Source organism: Lethenteron reissneri, chromosome 29 (genome assembly GCF_015708825.2).
Source record: "Lethenteron reissneri isolate LAM-NWPU_2019-01 chromosome 29, ASM1570882v1, whole genome shotgun sequence".
Lineage (NCBI taxonomy): Eukaryota > Metazoa > Chordata > Hyperoartia > Petromyzontiformes > Petromyzontidae > Lethenteron > Lethenteron reissneri.
Window position 1 is genome coordinate 5,011,454 of NC_083807.1, and position 27,678 is coordinate 5,039,131.

At 45.9% G+C, this 27,678-nt stretch overlaps 1 protein-coding gene across 1 annotated transcript in view; it reads right to left on the reverse strand.

Annotated features, from left to right (window-relative positions):
• LOC133349303 (solute carrier organic anion transporter family member 5A1-like) overlaps positions 1-19,480 on the reverse strand; it is a 41,625-nt gene extending 22,145 nt beyond the window's left edge. Inside the window, 4 exon segments of the mRNA XM_061562679.1 lie at positions 377-509; positions 18,040-18,070; positions 18,072-18,188; positions 18,190-19,480. Coding sequence (XP_061418663.1) covers positions 377-509; positions 18,040-18,070; positions 18,072-18,188; positions 18,190-18,909 — 1,001 coding nt within the window. The 5' untranslated portion in view covers positions 18,910-19,480.
• Between the last annotated feature and the right edge of the window lie 8,198 nt (positions 19,481-27,678).

Genomic DNA, 27,678 nt, shown 5'->3' on the forward strand with positions numbered 1-27,678 from the left:
ATATCGGAAAGGAAGAGAGCGTTCCAGACGGCCGCAGAAGCGCGTCCGAAAGCGCCGCGCGACGCGGCGACAGCCGCCTCCGTTCGACGGCTCGCCAAAAGTTGGCGAAGGGGTGTGACGTGTCCTACCCCCTGTCTGCAGCTGACGTGACGTTGACGCAGAGCCGGCCCAGCCACTAAGCGACCCTTGCAATTGCAAGGGTCGCTTAGTGGCCCCCTAGAGTCACTGCTAGCTAGTGGGTGAAAAAAATCATACATCAAAGGGGCCTCCAACCAAATTTTGCTTAGGGACCCCAAAGGTCTAGGGCCGGTTCTGCGTTGACGCGTGGATGCTTCGAGGGAACTACACGTTCTCTGACGGTGGTCCTCTCACTCACCAGTTCCCGACAAAGCGCGGGTCGCCCTGGTCTCCAGGGGCCTCCAGCCAGGGGTCGACGTACAGGCCGATGAGGATGCCCCCCAGCAGGTATCCGACTGCAGGGCCCAGGGCTCCCATCACGTAGAGCATCGCTGGATACACGAGAGCAAAAGGGAAAAGCGAGCGTTCTCCGTTGTACATCGGATCGACTAAGGGCAAGCGATTGTTAAGTGGAGATCAACAACAACAACACCAGCAGCCGGCATTCGCAAACTAAATGGTGGTGATGATGTTAAAAGTTCAAAGTTCATTTATTAGGTATAGCCCTGTGAGCCATTCGGCTCTTGAATCGGGTGCAACCGCAACAAAAAAAACATGTACAAGAAAACATCTTAAAGTGAATATGTACAAACAGAAAATCCAAGAAAAGACAGCAAAATATTGCAGAAAAATCACCGTACACCAACCCTGTGCAAATATCCCAGTGGGATGCAAGTCAAACAACAACAACAACCACAAGACAACTTAGATTAAGGCCATCAGTCTAACTCTGTACTACAACAAACAAACATGGCCAAACCAAAAAACGTTTCGAAAATCACCAAAATAAAGCCATGAAAGCAATGAAACAGTGCAGGTCATAGGAACTGTGACCAAATTTTCACAATAAACGACGTAAACAACATGTACCACCAAACTCTGCAGCCATAGCTGGCTGCATGAGTCGCTCCACAACAGTAGGAGCATCACCGCGGCACCTGTGCCAGGCCATGTGCACATTGAGGCCGAAGTGAAGCATCGAAGCCAGTGTGAACACCTGAGTCACCCACACATTCTACAGGAGGTCGTGTTCCTGGCGGCGTAATACAGTGGACGAAGCACCATGTTACTGTCGCAGGGCGCACACACACACACACACTCCTCGACAGGAAAATAAGTATAACCAGTAAAAACTAAGTTTTTCACTATAAATCCTTTATATGCGAGGCGGCTCGAGTCCTCTCGTCCTCTGGCTTGAGATGGCTGCCACCTATGGGTCAGATTTTCAGAGTCATGGTGAATATATGAAACTCATTTTTAAATCCTTTATATTAAGTTCGCTTGCTTGCTTACGACCGTGCAAATTTTCGGTCGTTTTTTAACCCACTTCCCGTGATCCAATCGAGCTGACATTTTGCACACAGACTCGTTGTGCGTGACAATGCATTTTCCTGAAAAAAATTCCAAAATTTTACACTGTTTAGGGAAAAAAAATATTTAATTACCAATTGCTTAATGCTGGCAGACAATCATCTGACCCATAGGTGGCAGCCATCTCAAGCAAGAGGATGAGAGGACTCTAGCCGCCACGCATATAAAGGATTTATAGTGAAAAACTTTGTGATTACGGGTTTATTTTTTCCGAACAACAGCACATCTTCTTGGTTCTTTCGGTAAAGTCACGTAGAAGGGAAATAATAAAATAATAAAAATAAACGTAATAAAATACAATTCTCACGACGTTTCGGCCACAACGCAAGCAGCCGTGAGAATTGTATTTTATTATGTAAAAATGTTATTATTTTATTATTTCCCTTCTACGTGACTTTACCGAAAGAACCAAGAAGATGAATGCCTGCAGTCACGAAAGCTTTAAATCGAAAAAACAACAGCACACTTTTTTCATTTCCTGTTCTTGTCCATCCTACATACTTGTACAAACAGTGCGGGATTCTTTCTCGTGACTGCCTGCATCAACTCTCTGACGACGTGCAACGTTTGTCTCACTTCTACGTTGGTCACTCTTTGGTTCCGGTTTAGATGCAACAGTATCATTTTGCGTACATTTCGAGTGGCAATATCTTATCTCTGCGAGACTTTTTTTCGTGGGAAGCTGCTGGCGGAAAAAGTGGCGGCCAAATGAGAAAATGTGCCCAAGAGGATGATCACCGTGGCAATGTGGAGGTGAGAAGAGCTCAGTCGAAGGAGTGAGATGGATTGTGGCATCGCAGGATTGATGGATGTCGTTGGTGTGATCAGGCATTCATCCGACTGTGAATATATCATGGCTGATGATGATGAGGTCATTTTTTTAAGTTTCATGTCTCTCTACACTTTCAGCTGATTCTGTTTCTCTATTTGGCTTGTACGTAGAATATACCCAGGTTTACAAAATAAGACGAAGCTTGCCGACACATCGCTGCTACAGCTACCTACAAGATTTCATAAAATAAATGCAACCTTTTTGCAGCTCCGATTCAGCACGGTTGGCTGCATACGCTGTGAACATAGTTCGACATACATAAATGCATACTTTATGTCGTTTGCTCTGCCGTGTTCTCGCCTGTGGCCAGAACCAAACAAACACGGCGCATTGCAGTTCTTCGCAGGACAGTATATCAAACTCACGATTTAATGTTCCAGAACCTTGAAACTGCACACGCCGATCTAGGTCGTGCACATTTCGCAGCCAAAAAAAAAAAAGCAGAGTCACTAACCAAAATAAATCAAGCTCACATTGTGAAGAACGTGGCAGAAACTCACCGACAACCGGTAGAAATCGATCTGAAAGGCTTAGCGGAGCATGGCCAATCTTTTCCGATGAATTTGTGCCATGCTGGCATGGACAGCCACGCCACGCACTCTTAGCGTCGTGAGTGGTGGGGAAAGAGGAAGGATAGCATCAGCAATGTTCTCTTTGGATCGCCGCTACGTACGCTGCCTAATTTTACAGCCGTAGCGTTCAAGCTGTTCCAGGCCATTAGGATGTAATGCTGCAAAACTGTTTTTTTCATCTTTACCCATTCTTATATTTCAGGTGAATTTACCATCCGTCGAATTGTGTCTTTTCCCACCAAGGTAAATGCAATGATCAATTAAATTAAATACATTAAAAAAAACTTGGTAACAATAGACCAACTCACTTGCAATAGTGCATTGAACCAGCTGAGGACCCAATCAAAACCATCACCTTATAGGAGGGGTCACAAAACATATTTCTAAAATCATAAGCAAACACAAGGTCCAGGTTTGATTTAACACATTACATTAAAATTTCGTGATCTGATCATTTTTTAATGTGGTTGGCTCACACAAAATTGATTTCTCTAAGACAAAGTAACTTTGCAATCCCACTGGCTATCAACAAATATTTATTCATGAAGCCATCCATATATACAGACATAGACACAATTTCAACCGAGAGGATGGGTACAAACTTAGCAATCACTGGAAGGACGTTATCAACCAGTTTAAGTCATAACTGGCTGTAATGTTCCCATTTTAGCACTGTCCGTTGCTCACCAGTTTTTTTAATCCTTCACATTAACCTAGCCTTCTCCGCTGAGTATTAGTTAGACTTTGTAATTTTAGTATAGTTAGACTGTATACCACTTATTTACGTTTTTAAGATTCCTACATGTTGAATGTATGCACCTTCCTGTCATAGTAAATTCCTTGTTTGTGCAAACTTTCATGGCGAATACAACCTTTTCTGATTCTGATTCAATATGCCGAGGCCCGCCATTTTTAATCCCTCACATTAACATAACCTCCTCCAATCACGCTCCCCCAGGGCTCTTATGCCCCGCCCACTCCGTTCTGACACTTGGGCAACGCCCATTTTAAACCTTTATAAACAGTTTGCCTTTAAAGACTAACCCCTCTTTTTTTCTCCACCTGATGACGACCGCTCGTGTTGCGATCGAAACGTCGTAGTTTTTTTGTAAAAAAAAAAAATACCTATCTACGTGACTTTACCGAAAGACCCAAAGAATAAGTATGGTCGAAACAAGGCTGGAGTTTGGACCGGGCAAGTGGGGCCAGTGGGGCCAGTGGGGCCAGTGGGGCCAGTGGGGCCAGTGGGGCAAGTGGGGCCAGTGGGGCAAGTGGGGCAAGTGGGGCCAGTGGGGCCAGTGGGGCAAGTGGGGCCAGTGGGGCCAGTGGGGCCAGTGGGGCAAGTGGGGCAAGTGGGGCCAGTGGGGCAAGTGGGGCAAGTGGGGCCAGTGGGGCCAGTGGGGCCAGTGGGGCAAGTGGGGCCAGTGGGGCAAGTGGGGCAAGTGGGGCCAGTGGGGCCAGTGGGGCAAGTGGGGCCAGTGGGGCCAGTGGGGCCAGTGGGGCAAGTGGGGCAAGTGGGGCCAGTGGGGCCAGTGGGGCCAGTGGGGCCAGTGGGGCCAGTGGGGCCAGTGGGGCCAGTGGGGCCAGTGGGGCAAGTGGGGCCAGTGGGGCCAGTGGGGCCAGTGGGGCAAGTGGGGCAAGTGGGGCCAGTGGGGCCAGTGGGGCCAGTGGGGCCAGTGGGGCAAGTGGGGCCAGTGGGGCCAGTGGGGCCAGTGGGGCCAGTGGGGCCAGTGGGGCCAGTGGGGCCAGTGGGGCCAGTGGGGCCAGTGGGGCCAGTGGGGCAAGTGGGGCCAGTGGGGCCAGTGGGGCCAGTGGGGCCAGTGGGGCAAGTGGGGCCAGTGGGGCCAGTGGGGCCAGTGGGGCCAGTGGGGCCAGTGCTCCAGGGCCTCGAACTGCCAGGGGGCCTCCAAGCCTCAGGCCGTGCGCGGTGCGTGGCCCAATACTTCCGGAGGAAGTTGAACGCCAGGGCTGTCAGTGCGCACAGTGCAAGCTGACCACTAGGGCCCCCCAGACCCCTCATGCGCTGACAATGTGAGGGCTTGATTGTCTGTGAGTGGATTGTACTGCTAGGAACCTCCTGGTTACACCAGCCCACAGGGGATTATTGTGTCCGTCGTGCAGGGAGGGGCTGGGTGGGGAGGGAGGGGCTGGGTGGGGAGGGAGGGGCTGGGTGGGGAGGGTGGGGAGGGGCTGGGTGGGGAGGGTGGGGCTGGGTGGGGGGTGGGAGGGTTGGGGCTGGGTGGGGAGGGGCTGGTCACCCCGTGGTGCCCTTATAAAACTCAACGTTTAACCTACTCACGCCGGCTTGTGCCCGCCCTCACAGTCGGGCATATTTGCGGAATACACCACGCCGCCGTTGACCCTGGCCATTGACCGAGCAACCCAACGTTCCTACCAGCTCCCTCCGCAGGAATGTGTTCAGATCGTGCATGCCTCGGGGCAGCTATTGAAGGAACCAAAATAATAAAGACAAAGAGGCGAAAGTGAGCAGCTTGCTGAGATTTTAGAAACGTGAAATTAATAATGAAAAGCAACGTAAAGAAAAACGTTTTTTTTCAGTTTATGTATGGATCAGAAACATGGATATTGACAAAGAGGGTGAAACAAAATCTGAAAAATGCGTACAGGAATATGAAGGTACACACTTGGAATTGCGCTGAGAGAGAGGAAAAGAAACACGTAGATTATAGAACATGCGCAAGTTAAATACACCATATTGATTATTCAGAAGAGTAAGTGGGTTTGGGTAGATATGCCACGAGAAGGGGGGATGGAAGGTGGAAGGTGAAACTAATGATGGAGTGACAGCCAAAGGAAAAAGCATGCCTACGAGGATGACCGCTGTGGTGGAGATCACAAGATCAGCTCAGCTGATGAGTAGGATTGAGTGTGGCATTGCAGGACTGTGAGGGGGGTGGTGTTAGCGTGATGATAATAACATCTGAATAGCAAACAGAGAATGATAATGGGTGAATGTAAAGAAGAATTTTGAACGCCAAAGGGGAAGAAAAAAAACATCGGTATCCCAGCTGCAACAAACAAAAAATATATGTATTGCTTTTCGATTTAAAGCTTTCGTGACTGCAGGGATTCATCTTCTTGGTTCTTTCGGTAAAGTCACGTAGAAGGGAAATAATAAATAATAAAAATAAAACATAATAAAATAATTTTCTACGTGACTTTACCGAATGAACCAAGAATATATGTATTGCTATCAAGTCCAAATATATACCACAACAACATATTTTCCAATTAAAATCAGATTTGGTTTCATGATAAAACTCAATTGCATTGTTCAGAAGGTACCCGGGGGGGGGCAGACCACGGGACGGGGGGGGGGCAATAGCTACACACTTTGGCAGACACATAACCTCATTTTTAAATCCTTTATATTAAGTTCACTTGCTTGCTTGCGCGCTTACGACCGTGCAAATCTTTCGGTCGTTTTTTTACCCACTTCCCGTGATCCAATCGAGCTGACAAAATTTTACACTTTTTAGGGAAAAAAAATTATATGTAATTACCAATTGCTTAACGTTGGCAAGCAATCATCTGACCCATAGGTGGCAGCCATCTCAAGCCAGAGGACGAGAGGACTCTAGCCGCCACGCATATAAAGGATTTATAGTGAGAAACTTTGTTTTTACGGGTTAATTTTTTCAATTTTCGCTCAGCTCATATAAATCGGAGTCTTGGCGTGTACCCCTTGTGTCTACACGCTGTAAAATACCGGCCACGCTAATTGCACGTTGTGCTTCAGAGAACAGCTTTAATTACCCCTCATGCATAAGCAGCAGTTTTACTTTTTTTTGCCCTTCAAGCACCTCCATTTCCCGCAGCACAGAGAGCGTGACTCACTTCGTTGCGTCTTTCTCTCAGCATCGTTACGCAAGAGAGGGGAAGAAAAATTAATCACGCGAAAATGAAAACAAATATTGTTGCGAAACATTTCCATCGGTTGAACAGAGGCCCTCTTTCCCAACCACCGATGCTTAAAGGGAAGTTGTTGTTGTTTTTTACGAATGTCCTTGAGAACACATTCACACTTTGCTTGTCCGGTATAAATTGCCGTGAAATAAAATCCATGCCGTATGATCTTGGATGGCCACCAAGTTATACGGTTACACAAATAGCACTTGATTATAGTGACACATCACCTCTACATTTAAGCAAGGACACCCAAGGTAATTCAATCACACCAGCCCTGTCGTTAAAAGAGAAATTCTCCCGGTTGAGTGAATTTCAACCTTTATTGAACCTCGCGTCTCTTGGACTTGACTTGTTAAATCGGCCCAGCGACCGCTGTCACGCAGCCAAACGTGGCAATGAAATAAGACAAGATATGGATCAGAAGACGATGCCGAATTCGCATGACACCGTCAAGCCAACAGGTACGCTTTCGTCACATGCCACGTCACATTAAGGCACTGCTGAATGCGACAAAGGCATACAAATAATTTGACATTAAACTTCAAATACTTTTATTTTTAAATCCTTTATATTAAGTTCGCTTGCTTGCTTACGACCGTGCAAATATTTCGGTCGTTTTTTAACCCACTTCCCGTCATCCAATCCAGCTGACATTTTGCACACAGACTCGATGTGCGTGACAATTAATGTTCGTGAAAAATGTTTTCAAAAATTTTACACTTTTTAGGACAAAAATATTATATTTAATTACCAATTGCTTAATGGTGCAATGCAATCATCTGACCCATAGGTGGCAGCCATCTCAAGCCAGAGGACGAGAGGACTCTAGCCGCCACACATATAAAGGATTTATAGTGAAAAACTTTGTTTTTACGGGTTATACTTGTTTAAGATCTGGCACGTAAGAAGCCACCCACATAAACCCCGGCGATTCGATGACATGTCACAACTCGGAGGCATCTTGTTTGTGCGGTTTTTTTGTTACTTCATGCCATTAGCCTCAACGGGACATTGGCAAGTCACGTGCAAATGAGCATACACGTACGTGTATGCAACAATTAATATCGTTAAAGTGGGAAGCCTTCAATTGGACAAGCGCAAATGTACGCACATGACACATGCGTGGCCTAGTCTGTCTGTCAATCCACTGCTGGTTAAGGGCCTCAGTGCAGCTTGTAGGCTGTGAGGATTGTTTAACCATACTTCACCTGGCTGGTCAATGTAGGTTCGTGAAGGTCGGGAGGGCACAGAACATCAATGGATGTTTATGCACTGCCCTCTGCTGTCCACAGCACCTATTTAACTTGTCTTTTAGGCACGGTCATCACCCATCCAAAGTTATTCTCTAGTTCCAAACCTGCTTAGCTTCTGAGAAGACTGGCCGCACGTACTGAGTGAATGTACACTTTCTGCGTACAATTTGCACGATACAATAATTTCACACACGTGCAATTCGATGCATGTATCGTGAGAGGAAGTTCTCTATTTTAATCATTACATGATAATTAAGGATTTGTTTTAACAAATGCAATATCATAACAACCACTTTTGGCGTTCTCTGGTCTAACACTGGTGAGACTAGGCCCTAAAGAAGCCTGTCTCTAGTACAGACCAATCCGTTTCAAAGACAATACATTTCTTATCAGAGCATGTTTTTGTGTGGGGTAATGCAGACATGGTGTTTGAACATATTCTTAGGTGTTTTCGGTAAAGTCACGTAGGTAAAACATCAAAATTAATAAAATAATAAAATAAAGATCACGACGTTTCGGAGGCAACACAAGTCTCCGTCATCAGGTGGGACAGTCACAGCCAGATTAGCTGCATCAAGTGAGGCAATGATTCAAGATGTAATCCCTTAAAATCCCTTAATCCCTTAAAAGCGAGTTGAGGGGGGGGGGAGCCCCCCCCTCTCCTCCCCCCCTCAACTCGCGTTTAAGGGATTACATCTTGAATCATTGCCTCACTTGATGCAGCTAATCTGGCTGTGACTGTCCCACCTGATGACGGAGACTTGTGTTGCCTCCGAAACGTCGTGATCTTTATTTTATTTTATTATTTTATTAATTTTGATGTTTTACCTACGTGACTTTACCGAAAACACCTAAGAATATGATTCCTTGCAGTCACGAAAGCTTCAAGTCTAGTGTTTGAACATCTCAACACCTGATAATTGTTTTTTTACCCTTCTATCTGGCAACAAAACTGACACCTTTTTTTACAAGGAGTCATGTTTGCAAAGAACACAATACCTGCAGTCGTAATGCAAACAAAAACATAACTCTGATCATGTATGCACTGTCCTTGAAGTTGATTGGTCCACACCCGAGACAGCTTTCCTTAGAGCCTAGTCTCACATGGTGTTGGACCAGATGACGCCAAAAGGCGCAGATAAAAGGGTAAAAAAACAATTATCATATTTTTTCTTCTGGCAAATGAGGTTCTAATGGGGTAAATCTTAACACCTGTTTTATTGCCATGAAGGGTAAAACCTATTCTTATTTTTTTCATACTTGGAATAAACTAATTGACCTTCAAGGCCCTCTTTAAAAACAATCGAACGCCAATGCAAAGCAATGCACAAAAAATCGTGATACTGCACTGGCAGTTGAACCGCAAAAGAGACAAACAGCACAACGCATTCATCAATAACACTTCCCATAAGAGAAAACACATTCCTGTGGAGGGAGCTGGTAGGAACGTTGGGTTGCTCGGTCAATGGGCAGGGTCAACGGCGGCGTGGTGTATTCCGCAAATATGCCCGACTGTGAGGGCGGGCACAAGCCGGCGTGAGTAGGTTAAACGTTAAGTTTTATAAGGGCACCACGGGGTGACCAGCCCCTCCCCACCCAGCCCCACCCCCAGCCCCTCCCCACCCTCCCATCTCCACCCAGCCCCACCCTCCCCACCCAACCCCTCCCCACCCTCCCCTCCCCACCCAGCCCCTCCCTACCCTCCCCACCCAGCCCCACCCCTCCCATTTTTGGATGAACGACGGACGGACGGACACAATAACCCCCTGTGGGCTGGTGTAACCAGGAGGTTCCTACCAGTATAAACATAAAAATACGTGACGTTAAGGCAAATGGTCCTTCTCGAAAGGGCAACATTATTGACAACCGTGTTGAGTCTCTGTTAGTGGCGTGTGTGTATGTGTGTGTATCATTTTAGATTAGAACTCACCAGATGAATTCATATTCTGGGGCTCGCTGGTCAAGGGAGGAATGCATCTACTGGGTTTATGATCGTGCAATCCATCTCGCGAATCCCAACGTGGAAACGTGCCCATCGATCTCAATGAGCCATTGTTGCATGAGGATGGGCGCATTGATCTCTTGCTGAGCCTGAAGGGTTTCTCATTGTACGTCAAGTGCGACGCTGGCACAATGCATCCCCCCCCCCCCCCCGCTTTTAAGCGGTCATAGAAATTTGCTCTTGCCACCGAAAGCAAGCAACTACTTAGAGGCATTATCGTGATCTGTCACACTGACAAATATAATGAAGTGCTTTATGATTCGTATGCCATCGTCTGCTTGGTCAATGATTTTTTTGCGTGTGTGACAACGTGAAATACACACCGACCACCAGCTGTTGTCCAGTTACGAGCAAAGAAAAACTAATCTCATTGCATATGTCGACAGCACTGCCTTCGAACAGAAACACATACACACTAGGCCGACGTTTCAAGCAAATGCCCCTTCTTCGGAGCAAACACCGTCATTAAGATTGTGGTTCAGTACCGTTGAAATTATTTGATGCTGTTTTAAATGTGTCCATAGCAAATGTCGACCAAGGCTGTCACCAAGACATTTGCCATGACTATCATTATTATCATTATTCCATGACTGATAATTACATTATAATTTGTAAAAATGGAATGCAGCCATTAAATAATAGTAATTGCACCTACATTGTGGGAAAAGGCGAGGAATGTTTTGCACATTTAATACCGAGTGGAGTTTTTCACGACTAATAATAATTATGTGAAAAGGTCAAATGCAGCCCAGCAATTGCGGAACTAGAGGGAGCCCCAGAGCCCCCCTCTAGACAGCCCCCCTAGAGAGTGCCCCTACAGCCCCTCTAGACAGCCCCCCTAGAGGGAGCTCCAGAGCCCCCCTCTAAAGAGCCCCCCTAGAGAGCCCCTCTAGACCAGGGATAGGGAACCTTTTTTCTGCCAAGGGCCATTTGGATATTTATAACATCATTCGCGGGCCATGCAAAATTATCAACTTAAAAATTAGCCCGTTTTATTTGGTCAAACATTTAATTAACTCAGCCCTAATGTGACGGCTGGAACTGCTTCTCTTTGGCGAGGCGTGTGATGTTAGCTGGTATTGATGATGTCGCTGCTACTCGCAACTGCTTTTCCAGGTTTGCTCCTAGATTTATTGAATTTCGAGTCCCGCCTGCAGTTGCCTTGGCAGGGCCAGACCCAAATAATTTCGCGGGCCGGACGTTCCCCACCCGTGTAGTCTAGAGTGTATTTGGTCTCCACTTTCTTGCTCCCCAGAAGTTTTGGAAGAGGTGGGTGTCCCGCACTTTACTCTGCCGTGGGACTCGCCTGAGTGTACCAACGCACACTGCTGTATGGATGGACGGAGGGAGCGGAGCTATATAAGAAACATGCCACTCGTTTTACCTGCCACGTCGGGGCTACGAAACGAAGACTTCTGGATCGCGAGTTCGGTGCGCTAACCATGCCACCATGTGCAGAGTCTCTGAGCTCGTGTATAACGGAGTAAAGTACCTTGTTTTTTTGTGGCCACATTCAGCAAAACAAACACAAAAAAGCAATGCTGCAATAGCACTCTTTACAATTTGCCGTGCATATAATTGGATGCCATTGCAATTCGATGACTTTTCGTGATTTCGTGCAGTAATTCAATGAAAACAAATGCACTATTATTTCAATACCGTTCTGAACACAGCAGCCTTCAGTGGTAGCAATGGCTCATGTGGGCCGATTACATACTAAGTAGACGAATCTTAAATATCTTCTTGGTTCTTTCGGTAAAGTCATGTAGAAGGGAAGTAATAAAATAATAAAAATAAAACATAATAAAATAAAATGTTATTTTTATTATTTTATTATTTCCCTTCTACGTGACTTTACCGAAAGAACAAAGAAGATGAATCCCTGCAGTCACGAAAGCTTTAAATCGATAAAAATATGATGCATTGTTCTCGTGACTCAGGGCCCCCTCTTACGAATGAGACTCCTCCTGGTGTCTTAAGTTCTCGCCAGGTTAAACGAAATAAGCTTGAAGTTGAACTTGAACCATGATAGACGGCAAACATTATTTCACATTCAAAGCCCACACATTATCTTCGTTTGCCAACTTGACCGTATGGGCGTTGACTGTTATTGTGTACGATATTGACCGTGTTCAGTCTCCGGCCAAGCGAAAAAAAAGAACACGACCTCCCATGGGGATCCGCAACGGGCTGAAAAATGGACAGCGACACCGAGGAGGAAGGGAAGGGAGGAGAGAGACCTCGTGCGCTGCCTTGCATCGCTGAATTTCCGTCCCACCGTGTATCTCTCCGCAGTGATTTGTGCCCCCCCCCCTTCCCCCCAGGACTCGTGTGTACTTCTGCAGAGGTCAGCGACGTGTGCGCTAATTGATCTTGGAGACATTCACTGCCAAATCTCAAGGACTTTTCCCTTTCAATGCCGCAGACTTTCCCCCCACCTCACCCTCCAAACCCCGAGGCCGTAAGCAGCTACTGCCACTGCAGCCGGTGCTTTGGGATCGGGGGATCGGGGGGGGGGGGGGGTCAGCCGGTCATTGCTGACAGAGAACGATAGAACGAGAGCAGCAAAAGGAAACTGCTGCGCTTGAGAAATACACGGCCATTGTGGCCCGGAGTGTGAATGCGACGGGGATTTTTTTTTTCTTTCAGAATGCAAAATAAAAATGTCATCGCTCTCCTAATCCCCCCCCCCTCCCCCCCCCCACACACACACCTTTTGACTGTTTAATGTAATTCAGCAAAAAAAAATGCGTCCGGTATTTCACGCGCGCAGTGTTGGATGCTGCATTGGCAATAACGGGCTGCACTGCTGTGCACAGTTGTGCCACCTCTGCCCTTAAAATGACCTTCCCATCCAACGCCTGTGGCAAGTCAATATGCCGGCGTTCTGCAGCAACTCCGCTCTTCGCATATTATATAATTAGCGGGATCAATACGATGTGCTATAAAGGCCGCTACAAAATACATTTGAGCATTACAATAATTTATCGCGTCATGTTTACATTTTTGACAATTGCAATGTCAATAAATATGTTTATGTATTTATTTCCTAAGTAAATACATAATGGCCTGATCAAATTGCTGAAAATGTGTTGAGAAAAATAAATGAAATATTCTATTACAGTGTCTTACAATGTGAAAATCATAATTTGTCTGCCAAATCTAGCCATCCATACATACATTAATTCGCTTCAATTGGCTGAGAAATGATTATCTAATTTTGACTTGTGAATGCTGTATAAAGTCATTGTATTTAATGCGAAACAGTTACAATGCGGTGGGAATTATGCAGCGATGATGATGTCACAACAATGACGAAATTGTTTGAGGAGAGGCTAAAGAGAGAGAGAGGATGATGCAGTGTTCTGATAAACTAAAGCGTGGACATTTATAGGTGGTATTTAGTAAGAATGATTGTCACCACCGCCATCACCATCTTCAGACGTAATGTATCCACTGCGGGATGACGGCCTCCCCAAGCCATCTCAATCTTTCAAAGTCTTACACTTCGACAAATCGTCATTAATTTGCACACGAGATGATTTCATCACTCCGTCTCCACGGCGTGTTTTTACCTTCTTTAGCTGCCACTCTGTCGTTAGTCTCGGCCACTGGCCATCATCTCTTTCCAGCAAACAAATATAATTATTTAACACATTTTTGTCACGTTTTATTTTACCACTGAGCTGTTCAGCTCTTTTTAAATCCTTTATATTAAGTTCACTTGCTTGCTTGCTTGCGCACTTACGACCGTGCAAATCTTTCGGTCGTTTTTTAACCCACTTCCCGTGATCCAATCGAGCTGACATTTTGCACACAGACTCGTGCATGACAATTTATTTTCGTGAAAAATTTGTTCCAAAATTTTCCACTTGTTAGGAAAAAAAATTTCATATTTCATTTAAAATACCAATGTGATAAAAATGAAACTCTTACTCAAGAAAAACAGAAATGAATAATAAAATAAAATCGATGCGACGCATATAAAGGATTTATAGTGAAAAACTTTGTTTTTACGGGTTAATTTTTCAGAAGCCACCTGGCCACAAATGATATTACAACGAAGTGGCTCATCACGTGGAAATCTATAGCAGCCAAATACTTTAAGCGCATGTCCATTCTAAATGTGGAGGGAAAAATCGGAGGGAGAAAAAATCCACACGACCACGGGGAGAGAGAGAGAGAGAGACATCCAAACTCCAAATATACAGCAGCAGGCGTCAGGGTTGGGATTGAACCCACGACTTCCTGTATACCAGGCGAGAGAGTTAACATCTCGCCACCGCAGTAACAAGTCTATGTGCTTTGCGGTGTCCCTAACTTGCATATGTTCTCCAATCAAGTTCAAGTTCATTTATTAGGTATAGCCCTGTGAGCCATTCGGCTCTTGAATCGGGTGCAACCGCAACAAACAAAAAACAAAAACGTGAACAAAAACATCTTAAAGTGAATATGTGACTAAGTGCAAATAGAAAATCCAAGAAAAGACACCAAAATATTGCAGAAAAAACACCGTACACCAACGCTGTGTGCAAAAATCCCGGTGGGATACAAGTCAAACAACAACAACAACAACCATAAGACAACTTAGATTAAGACAACTTAGATTTATCCATGTGTCCCTCAGTAGAATTCCCAGCGTGCACCACTCCATCCTTTGTGGGACATTATCGGCTTTTGTTCCGCTCTGGAAATGTCCCTATTTCTGACCCATATGTCATAGCAGGTGATATACACTGATTAAACACTACATAGGTACATCGAGAAATGACTAATGATCAGATTTTGCATAGTGGTGGGTATTTCAAGTGATCATTAGAGGCATCTGTGAACTTAAGCAGTCCTTTTTTTTATTTAAAGCTTTCGTGACTGCAGGGATTCATATTCTTGGTTCTTTTACGTGACTTTACCAAAAGAACCAAGAATATTAAGCAGTCCTGTTTACGAGCACAAAGGCGCTTGATTTTCTCTCTTCAGACGGCAATCTGCACAGAATGGGTTTCCATTAACATGCAGAAGTTGACAGGTTACCTCAAGATTAAATGCAACTTTACTCTAAAAACATCTTCAAGGATCACAGGACGAAAATGAATGAGAGCTCATGAATCACTCGCCACATACAGCATTTCAAGTGCTGTAGGCCAGATAATTAATAATAATATATGGAAAAAAATCTTCATAAAATAAGGACAAAACTAAGGTTATAATACACTAAAATCGATTACTGAAATGATCTGGATGATGCACAATTATTCAGCGAAACATGTTCAGGATTTTCAAGCAGAGTATTTGAGCCAAAATTTGCCACATTGTATTTGTCAAGCCTTTGGTTGGCGACCTTTGTGGTAATTTTTGTATTCATAGCAATTAATTGGAGGTAAGTGACATCATATTTTCTTTTGTAATACTGTATCTGCTGGTGACATACGTAGTGCTTGTGTTGGTTGCGTGGCATGCTCTAAAACTGAGCATCAATACACTGCAATTCAAGGTGACGTGACATATTAGAAATTAAACGTATTCTCAAACTCAACATATGGTCTAACAAAACCTATGCAGATAAATATTATGAAAAAATATGGCACTATCACTACAGTAATCAAGCAATTAGTTAATTAAAATTGATTGTTTCAATCATTCTAGTTACCCTGAGTTAATTGTACTTGTCCATCATACCAGTGACTGCATCAGCACATGCGTTCTCTGTCTTTTGGAATGCCCTCGATGTTGTTCAATACTCGGTCGTGTTGTTCAGCGTAACTACTCTGATCCGAAGTGTACTTGTGACAGTTGTGACAATGCACGGTCTGATAAGCTTCGGTACATTACAAACGAGGCCCTGAATAAAACATATCCCTGCAGAGGGAGCTGGTAGGAACGTTAGGTTGCTCGGTCAATGGCCAGGGTCAACGGCGGCGTGGTGTATTCCGCAAATATGGCCCACTGTGAGGGCGGGCACAAGCCGGCGTGAGTAGGTTAAACGTTGAGTTTTATAAGGGCACCACTGGGTGACCAGTCCCTCCCCACCCAGCCTGACCCCTCCCACCCCCCACCCAGCCCCACCCTCCCCACCCAGCCCCTCCCCTCCCCACCCAGCCCCTCCCTCCCCACCCAACCCCTCCCCACCCTCCCCTCCCCACCCAGCCCCACCCCTCCAACCACCCAGCCCCACCCTCCCCACCCAGCCCCTCCTCATCCTCCCCTCCCCACCCAGCCCCACCCTCCCCACCCAACCCCTCCTCACCCTCCCCTCCCCACCCAGCCCCACTAATCCCACCACTCAGCCCCACCCTCCCCACCCAGCCCCTCCCCACCCTCCCCTCCCCACCCAGCCCCTCCCTCCCCACCCAGCCCTTCCCTGCACGACGGACACAATAATCCCCTGTGGGCTGGTGTAACTAGGAGGTTCATACCAGTACCAGATTCCTAACTTATTCTTCTTCATGATGATTATTATTTTGATTTTTTTTTTTACCAAGGAAAGCCTCCCTGAGTCTCGTGACTCTTTTCCAGCAGGGTAATATTCCAATTGAGTTCTTTTTTTTTCTTCTTCAAATTTGGAAATATTGGATGGTAATGCAGGAAAACAATGTAAGGCTATTCACACTGTGTACAAGTTGTTTAATCTTCGTCAGCCATTCATTTCTGCTGAATCATATATATGCCAATTTCATCGCTCGCTGTCAAAAGGGTAAAACAAGTATAACCCGTAAAAACAAAGTTTTTCACTATAAATCCTTTATATGCGTGGCGGCTAGAGTCCTCTCGTCCTCTGGCCTGAGATGGCTGCCACCTATGGGTCAGATGATTGCATGGCAGCATTAAGCAATTGATAATTAAATATAATATTTTTGTCCTAAAAAGTGTAAAATTTTGGAGAAAAAAAATTTCACGAACATTAATTGTCACGCACAACGAGTATGTGTGGAAAATGTCAGCTCGATTGGATCACGGGAAGTGGGTTAAAAAACGACCGAAAGATTTGCACGGTCCTAAGCAAGCAAGCGAACTTAATATAAAGGATTTTTTAAAAAAGTAGACATTCGCCGTTCAGCCAGCCAGGCTGATACTGTTATATCTGAGAAATGACTTGAACAAATTTGACAGGATTTGTTGTAAAGGTCAATGATTAGCATCGTTGCCCGATATTTCTTACCCGATGAAAAGCAAACGTGAATAGCATTAAGGTCATGTAGTTACGCCGTGTGTAAAAACTGCCACAATTACAATAGCAACTAGATTTTATAATGAATAGCTAAATTAATCTCAGTATTGCATTCTCCTTCTGTGTCTGACTTGGCAGGTGCCTATTGATTAATTTTGTAAATTAATCCATTTAGTTGCAGAAGAGAGATCACCAACGGTACAGTATACAGTTTAAATAACACCGCAAATGAAACGATATGGAAACCCATATTATCATCGAGGCAATGTGTATTTCAATGTATAGTGGCCATTCACCTATTCTTGTTTTCAGGATGGTCCTGCATTTAGGATGTTTGGACATTTCCTTTCATTCGTGTTTGCCTTGTTGTGACACCACCGGAGTACGGTGGGAAATCAGCATTCAGGCGCGTGGGGGGGAGGGTAAACAATCAAAGCTCTGCACAGTTTGATTTAAGAATGCATAGCCATGCAGCCTCCCCCCCACCGCCCCGTTTAGCATGTCACGTGACCACACTTCAGCACGCTGAACAGCGCGTTTGTGAAAGCGGCGGTGGTGGGGGGGGAGGCATAGACGTCGTATCAGATTGCAGTGGTACCACAATGGAATTTTCCCCACGCCCCAATACTGTTTGAGCACGCTGATGCTTTACACAACGTAACCAACCAACATGCCGCATGGCAGACGGAAGGCCCGACCGGCGATCAGTAGCGTCCACCACCCCCCATGCGACTCACCCAGATAGAGCGACGCGTTCTCCTCTTTCACAGTTGTCGTCCAGGTAGGTCGGCCCCAGGATGTAGATGGGAGTGGAGCCCATGCCCACGAGGATCTGGGCGCTCATGAACAGCGCCAGGTAAATCCCGTGACTGCCTCCCCCGGTGTTTCCTATCGCAGGGTTTGGCCGCCTTGGGAACGCCCGGAGACGGCAAACTTTCGTTGGCGTTGGCGTTGGCGCCGCCGCACAGAACTTTGTCGCTGTCACGACGCTCTGCCTCGAGCTCCTGGAAGCGCGCGGCGTAGTTTTCGTGGTACGGCGGCGAGAGGAAGTGTGGCAACGTGAAAATGACCGCTCCGAGGGCAATGAGAGCTCCGCCGACGGCCAGCCAGCGTGGCCGGTGGCCGCGGCCGCCGTAGTAGCTGACGGCCACCACCACCAAGAGGCTGCCGATGTCAAAGCAGCTGACCAGGAGGCCCGACTCGGAGCTCTTGAGGTTGTAGCGCTTCTCCATGGTGGTGATGACGCTGCTCAGGTAGCCGGACACCATGAGCGCCTGGATGAAGGTCAGGATGCAGATGCAGAGGAGGAAACAGCGCGAGTCGGCGAACTGTCTCGTGCTGATGTACCTCCTGACCCGCAGGATCACTGCCTGCCACGTGCACGCCAGGTCCGTCGTACCGCCGTGATGATGGCCGGCCACCACGGTCCCACCACCACTCTTGTTCGACTCCGGGTCGGCCGTCGTCGCCGCCGCCGCCGCCACCCGATGGACACCTCCGGCCACGCCATTGAGGTCGGGAAGGCTCTTGGACTTCATCCGTTCCTTGTTATCGTCCGCATCTTCTTCCTGACGCTGCTGCTGCTGCTCCGCTGCTCGGCAAGGCATGGTCACGCAGACGCATAGATAGATGATGATAACGATGCGGAGCTTGTTGTTGTTGTTGTCGTGCTTGTTGTTGTTGTTGGGTTCTGAGTGTGTGTGGCTGCTGCTGCTGATGCCCACTACTGCGAGCTCCTCGTTTCTGCACGAGCGCGCTGCAACGCAGTGCAATGCGGTGTGGATGCAGAGCGGGTAGAGAGTGTGACTGTGTGTGTGTCACTGTGTGTGTGTGACTGTGTGTGTGTGTGACTGTGTGTGTGTTTGTGCTCTCGCAACACAAACGCTCAAAAAAGCGCAGAGCAGCAGTAGCAGCGTATTGCCACCGCAGGCGAAGTGTTCATTCAGAGGACGTCCCGACACACGCCTGCTGCCTCTACGCGTACGCCTGTTCCGCTGCGCAAAACGGATGCCGCCTCTGCTGCTGCTGCCGAAGAGCAATTGTACGGAGGAAGACACTGGACGGGCAAATACGCATCCTCCTACTCCCGTTGCTTGCTGCTTGCTGCTGCTGCAGATGCCCGCAAACCCCCTAGCACCGCTGGGTTGAAGTTCTGGGTGGCTGTGATGTCACGCCTGGGCTTTGTGCTCACTCAGCACGACTGGGCATCCACGAACCACCACGTCACCCGCATGCACACCCTGGGAGCCTGAAGCAATGACGTAACCGCACTTTGAAGTCTGCATGAGACCGCCGCATGTGCCTCTCGCTCGCTCTCTTTCTCTCTCGTCGTAGTCGTCGTATGCCGCAGCGCGCGTTAACATTGAATCCGCATCAAGGGGAATTTCGCTGAGTCCGTCGCAAATCCCGCGCGTTAACACGGAGCCGTACGAATCGTAACACACACACATAAAAAAACGATCCATAAGTCCGCTTGTTTGAGCCGCGGGCATTTACTGCTTAGGAGAAGCCTACACGTACATTAGTTTTGGCTCTATGAGCCTCAGGCATTAACACTGAACACGAATCAACGAGCCTTAATCTGACTCTATGAGCCTCATGTATTAACATTGAACTCTAATCAAGGAGCCTTAATCTGACTCTATGAGCCTCATGTATTAACATTGAACCCTAATCAAGGAGCCTCAATCTGGCTCAACGAGCTTCAAGCATCTTCTTGGTTCTTTCGGTAAAGTCACGTAGAAGGGAAGTAATAAAATAATAAAAATAAAACATAATAACATAATTCTCACGATGTTTCGGCCACAACGCAAGCAGCCGTCCTCAGGTGTCTGTCGATAAGACAGAGTCTGAAGACTCTGTCTTATCGACAGACATGTTGTGGCCGAAACGTCTTGATAATTATTTTATTATGTTTTATTTTTATTATTTTATTACTTCCCGTCTACGTGACTTTACCGAAAGAACCAAGAAGATGAATCCCTGCAGTCACGAAAGCTTTAAATCGAAATTTAATTATATTTTATTATGTTTTATTTTTATTATTTTATTATTTCCCTTCTACAGTCACGAAAGCTTTAAATCGAGCTTCAAGCATTATTCATACTAAAACCTATAAATGATAAATTAAAGATGAGTCTGCCTCTTGAGTATTGAGCATTACTACTTTTAATCATAAGAAGCCTAAACGTGCCTTAGTCAGGCTCTGTAAGCCTCTGGCATGAATACCCAATCACAAGATTGCCAAAGTATATTTTGTCTGGCTCTATGAGCCTCAGACATAAACAGTGTATCCCAATGATCAAGGATCCCAATGGAGCTCAAGTCACACAAAGCAATCGGTCAAATACCCCAATACATTACCCCGCTAAAGATACTAATTGAAGGCTTTCCAGGAAATGTGTGTGATTATGTCTGGCACTGTTCTTTCTATGGGTGTATATATGTATAGGAGACCGCTGTGCATATATATAATTCGATTACAATACGGAACATTCGTATGAGAAATGAAACTGTGGTGGTAGTACACTGTAAAAAATGTGACACATTGTTACTTAAAAAAATTATGGCAACAAAGTGACACGTGATATAATTGAGTAGATTTTAAGCACTACAACTTTGAATAAAAAGTATTGAATAAATTAACAAAATAATAATAATAAAAAATAAGTACATGGTAATAAAAGCAACAGTTAAAATGTGTTGGATTTAGTAATATGATTCCAAATGATGAGTTATAGAGCCTAAACAAAATTGTGTAAATCCCAATAGATTTTACAAGGAAAAGTGATTTATATTTGCTTAATATCTGAGCAATGGTAATTTAGATTTACTAAATATCTGGTGGAATCTGATTAATATTTATTAATGATCTGGGTGAAATAGATTTACATTTACTAATTGTCTGGGTGAAATTGATATAAGCTTACTAAATATCTGGATCAAAATGATTTGGATTTACTAAATAAAATACTTATATTGAATGTCTGTTACTACTATAGTAGTAATAAAAGTGTCTGCCATGTGATGCGGGTTCCACACGTTATTCATGTCGACGTTAACCTACAGGGTATACAGCGTGATGATGACCGACACGGCGTGGGAAGTTAACACAGCAGTAGATTGACATTGGGCTTGTAATGTATGTTTTTGTTGTTGTTATAATGATAGAAATTTTCCGAGAAAATGTAATGAAACGTGCCTGGGGTCGCGTGTTTTGTGCTCGGTAGAATATTATATCGCCTGCTTACCCCGAGCTCTCAATACTCTGATATTGCACTGTGTTTGAGTTGTACGCCTTCTGGTGTCATCTGGTCCAACACCAATGGGGACTAGGCTCTAAAGAAAGCCGTCTCGGGTGTGGACCAATCAACTTCAAGGACAGTGCATATTATTATCATTATCAGAGTTGCTTCTTTTTGTTTGCTGTTTTGACTACTTGTGTTGTGATTATTGCAAACATGATGCCTTGTATAAAGGTGTCAGTTTTGTACCAGTTTAAAAGGGTAAAAACCTATTACTATATTTTGCCACTGGTAAAAGAGATCTCATAGATTATTATATCGCCTGGTTGTGAGAGTTGGTGACGGCTTTGAGAGGTCTTCATCTAACAGTGGATTGATCATGGCCCTTGATAAGGGGCCGTCCATAAATGACGTCACGCGATTTTTGACCCCCCCCCCCCCATCGTCACACGGCGTCACAAAAAGTCAGACCCCCCCCCTCTCAAATATGACGTCACAAAGCTCTGCCCCCCCAAAAAAAAAATTAAGCATGCGTATTTAATGTGGCGCTGCACTCTGATGTTGTAGAAGAAAACATTTATTAAAAAGTCTATTTAATTAAGTAGAACGTGTTGTCTATCTATATATATAAAATCGTTCATGTCTGTCTGTGTGTGTGTGTGTGGACTTTGGCCCATACGCACTTTCATTGGACGGCGGTTGCCCCTGGCAACGGCTAGCCACGCCTTCGCCGCTTTCATTGGACCTGGCAACGGCTAGCCACGCCTTCGCCAAGGGCTGCAGTTTCATTGGACGGCGGTTGCCCCTGCCAACGGCTAGCCACGCCTTCGCCACTTTCATAAGCTCCGTATTTAATTAAATAATAGCCATTACACAGTATTGTTGGAGCGCTAGGGGGGGGGGAAGGAACGCCACCCGTACCCTGCCTCTTCCAAGCCGACAATTTTAGGCGAGGCCGCAGGCTTTGCACGCTACTAGGCCTCGACACCCACCACGCCACTCTGAGGTAAATTCATCAAAGTTTTTCCTACTCTTCACTACACCCCCGCCACAATGTGTGCTATTAATATTACTTTTAAACCCAACGCGCCAACAATCGATTACTTTAATGTTCACTGTACAAATACTCATTAAGCTGGGTGAGCGTACTGCCAGTCTATCATGTACACTGTAGCCTGCTTATTAAGCTCGGTGAGCGTACTGCCACTCTATCATGTACACTCTAGCCTGCTTATGAAGCTGAGTGCGTGTACTGGCAGTCTATAATGTGGACTCTTGCCTGGTTATTATAATCGATTCTTTATATGTTCTTTGTACAAACAGTCATTAAGCTGCTTGAGCGACCCCAGTTCGATTCCAACTCACGCTCACCACCGCTGACGATTATTTGAAACGGACCTGGCCCTCCCCTAGGTCCACTCAGCCTCAAAAGCGTAACTGCTGTCGTGTGTGAACATCGTCACTGGGGAGACAAAGGCGGCGGGGCATCGTGGATCCAAGTCCCGGGCGAAGCCGGGTCATGTGTATGTGTGTTTGTGTTTATGTGTATGTCTGTGTGTCTCTATGTATGTGTGTATGTATGTGTATGTATGTGTTTGTGTGTATGTGTGTGTATGTATGTGGGTTTTTTTAATGTCTTTATGTGTATGTCTGCGTGTCTCTATGTATGTGTGTATGTACGTGTGTGCATGTGTTTGTGTGTATGTATGTGTGTGTGTATGTATGTGTGTGTCTATGTATGTGTGTGTATGTGTGTGTATGTATGTGTGTTATGTGTCTGTCTGTGTCTGCATGTATGTGTGTGTGTATTGTGTATGTGTTTGTGTGCATGTATGTGTGTGTTTGTGTGTATGTGTATGTCTGTGTGTATGTGTTTGTGTGTATGTGTGTGTATGTATGTGTGTGTATGTGTTTGTATGTGTTTGTGTGTTTACGCTCGCATTACACAAATGTGTTGCTGGTCTAAGGCGTTCCTCGCACAGCATTGCCGCTTTATTATTTCAGTCGTTTACTGCCTTACGCACCCTGAAAGTCGTGTGTGTCTGCAGCAAGCGCGTGTATGTGTACCTATGGACGCGCGCGCGTGTGTTGTGTAGGGGGAACGGTAGTGTAGTGCTTAGCGTGCTGTCTGTGTCTGTGTGTGTGTGTGTCTGTCTGTGTCTGTCTGCATGTGTCTGTGTGTGTGTCTGTGTGTGTGCGTGTGTGGTGTGTGGGGAGCGGTAGTGCAGTGCTTAGCGTGCTGTCTGTGTGTCTGTGTGTGTGTGTGTCTGTCTGTGTCTGTCTGTGTGTGTCTGCGTGTGTCTGTGTGTGTGTCTGTGCGTGTGTGGTGTGTGAGGAGCGGTGGGTGTAGTGCTTAACGCTACGCTGCGCTACCAACCCGGCGAACCCAGTTCCATTCCCGCTCACGGCCACCACCGGTGACGACTATTTGAACCTCCCCTAGGTCCACTCAGCCTCAAACGAGTAACTGGTGTGGCGTATTAACATCGGCACTTGGGAGACAAAGGCGGCCGGGCGTGGTAGATCCAAGTCCCGGGCGAAGTCGGGCCATGTGTATGTGTTTATGTGTATGTCTGTGTGTCTGTATGCATGTGTGTATGTATGTGTGTGTATGTGTTTGTGTGTATGTCTGTGTGTGTATGTATGTCGGTTTTGCCGCCGTGGTGGATCCAAGTCCCGGGCGAAGCCGGGTCATGTGTATGTGTGTATGTGTTTATGTGTATGTCTGTGTGTCTGTATGCATGTGTGTATGTATGTGTGTGCATGTGTTTGTGTGTATGTATGTGTGTGTGTATGTATGTGGGTTTTTTTGTATGTGTTTATGTGTATGTCTGCGTGCCTGTATGTATGTGTGTATGTACGTCTGTGGATGTGTTTGTGTGTATGTATGTGTGTGTCTATGTATGTGTGTGTATGTGTTTCTGTGTTTGTATGTGTGTTATGTGTCTGTCTGTGTGTCTGCATGTATGTGTGTGTGTATTGTGTATGTGTTTGTGTGTGTTTGTGTGTTTACGCTCGCATTACACAAATGTATAATGCGGGTCTAAGGCGTTCCTTACACAGCATTGCCGCTTTATTATTTCAGTCGTTTACTGCCGTATGCACCCTGAAAGTCGTGTGTGTCTGCAGCAAGCGCGTGTATGTGTACCTATGGACGCGCGCGCGTGTGTTGTGTAGGGGGAACGGTAGTGTAGTGCTTAGCGTGCTGCCTGTGTCTGTGTGTGTGTGTCTGTGTGTGTGTGTCTGTGTGTGTGTCTGTGTGTGTGTCTGTGTGTGTGCGTGTGTGGTGTGTGGGGAGCGGTAGTGTAGTGGTTAGCGTGCTGTCTGTGTGTGTGTTTCTGTCTGTGTGTGTCTGCGTGTGTCTGTGTGTGTGTCTGTGCGTGTGTGGTGTGTGAGGAGCGGTGGGTGTAGTGCTTAACGCTACGCTGCGCTACCAACCCGGCAAACCCAGTTCGATTCCCGCTCACGGCCACCACCGGTGACGATTATTTGAACCTCCCCTAGGTCGACTCTGCCTCAAACGAGTAACTTAACTACTGTAGCGTATTAACATCGCCACTGGGGAGACAAAGGCGGCCGGCCGTGGTAGATACAAGTCCCGGGCGAAGCCGGGTAGTACAGCTAGTATTTATTTAAAGTTGCGCATTTTGATGTGACGTCACATTTCTCAACCCCCCCCCCCCCCGTCACAAATGTCTGACCCCCCCCCCCCCCGCCTAGGTGCGTGACGTCATTTATGGACGGTACCCTAATGATTTTTACGAATCGGTAGCGACGTTCGACTGCTTTTTGTTGGTTTTATCGTCACACTCAGTGAAGAGCACATTACCTGGTTCACTGATGACGAGGACCATATATTCTAAGAGTTGTTCATGTAACTAAAGCAATTTTAGAATAAACCTGCCCTATGAGTCAGACCAATATGTGGGGACCTTATTTATAAAATATAGGGTTTTGGGTATTTTCTTCAGTATCTGTAAGCAAAATATATATTGAGCTTAATATTGGCTTCCTAGCATTTCTAGAACGTGTTTATAATGTGCACTAGTAACGAGCATCTACATGTATTCATCATCATAATCATAATAAGCACTCCCAGCCATGTATCCACAGCTGAATGAATGTTTACCCATATCCTCACCATCACTGCTACGTTCCTGGGATGCCAACAGCTAATTGTATATAATAGAGGTGTTTTTGGGTTAGATCGCGTAAATATATAAATGTGTCGTTAAACCCGCCACCACCCGACACAGCCAACTAGTAAGGGTTGTCACGTAAACAGAACGTGGCCAATTCGTCACTAGTACAGCACTAGTGTGTAGTGTATAGTGTAGGGTAATGTAGTGTATAGTGTAGTGTACTAGTACAGCACTAACCGGTGTGTTGGAGAGCCAAGCCACAACATTTACAATCTGAGTACGACGTTTCGCCAGTAATTACAACCAGCTTCATCAGGCGACAGCCAGATTTGTGGGGAAGTCCTCCTGTTTCGTTGTGGCTTTGCTCTCCAACACACCGGTGTGCTGTACTAGTAACGAATTGGTATGTTCCGTTTACGTGACAACCCTTACTAGTTGGCTGTGTCGAGTGGTGGCGGCTTTAACGACACATTTATATCATCCTCACCGTACGTAACCGACCGTGCTAATCGGAGGTTTCAGCTGCTGCACGTGACCTGATCTAATCGCTCCATCGACACGGTGGTTGCCGTTCCATTCCCAGAGTTGTTGATCAATTAGAATCATCTCTTCTTGATGTGCCCTGCACGAGCCCGCTTTGTTTCTCTTCATAGTCAAAGGCATGTGACCATTGTGTGCGATATTGGCTGTCTGATCCATGTGTTCTTCTCTTCCAGGCACTCGGTGTCGTTGTTTCTGATCCACGTGATGACAGGTTCCATTCAATGACTAAAGTTTGTATGTTCTAGCTACCTTGCTTTGCATTACTAAATACACTTTCCCAAAAACATTGCATCCTGTTCTCGTGAACATCTTTGCGTCATCATTTTGATCAGTCCGTCCGCAAGGACTCCTCCAGATTTGTGTGCCTACAACTCATCGTCGTTTCCTTTTGTTTAAAGGTCATTGTGCATGACATTATTGAGATGCACATCTTATATAATTTGTGCCGGTAGTTACACTATGAGACCTCCTTTACCATTGGCAAAATATAGTAGCAGGTTTTTACCCTTTAAACTGGTACAAAACTGACACCTTAATACAAGGCATCATGTTTGCAATAACCACAACACAAGCAGTCAAAATGCAAACAAAAAGAAACAACTCTGATGATGATAATAATATGCACTGTCCTTGAAGTTGATTGGTTCACACCCGAGACAGCTTTCCTTAGAGCCTAGTCTCCATTGGTGTTGGACCAGATGACGCCAAAAGGAACCGTGTTTATAATGCAGCACTCTAAAAGCAGCGTTCTTAATCGCAAGGCCCGCTGGCTGATAGGGACCCCCTGGTGGCTTGTAGTACGGCCCCTGACAATACTCGAATGTGAAAACACTCCACCCATCATCATCATCGCGCTGCTGTGAAACCCCACAATGGTTTAAAATTGTTTGGCGGCACTCAACACCGGCGACGTTTTATAGGCGAAAGTGCCTCGCCTCTGAAACTTCGTGATGAACACTGCCCTAGAAGTATCCTTCTGCGTAGCGTAAACATACTTGACTCTCCGAGTTCTACATAAACCAGGTTATCTGCGATTTGGTATGCAATTGAGAAGAGTGTGCACGTACATGTGCAGTCATTTGTTAACTAACCGCTGGATAAAGGCCTCCCCTTGCCGTGTCAGTCATTGGCGGTTTCGATTTGAAGCTTTCGTGACTGCCAGGGATCCATCTTCTTGGTTCTTTCGGTAAAGTCACGTAGAATGGAAACAATAAAAATAATAAAATAAAACATAATGCAATTTTTCTCACGACGTTTCGGCCACAACGCAAGCAGCCGTCATCAGGTAAAGATCAGGTCTGACGGCGGCTTGCGTTGTGGCCGAAACGTCGTGAGAAATATTTTACTATGTTTTATTTTATTATTTTTATTGTTTCCATTCTACGTGACTTTACCGAAAGAACCAAGAAGATCATTGGGGCGTATTTATCCATACCTCAGCAAGCTG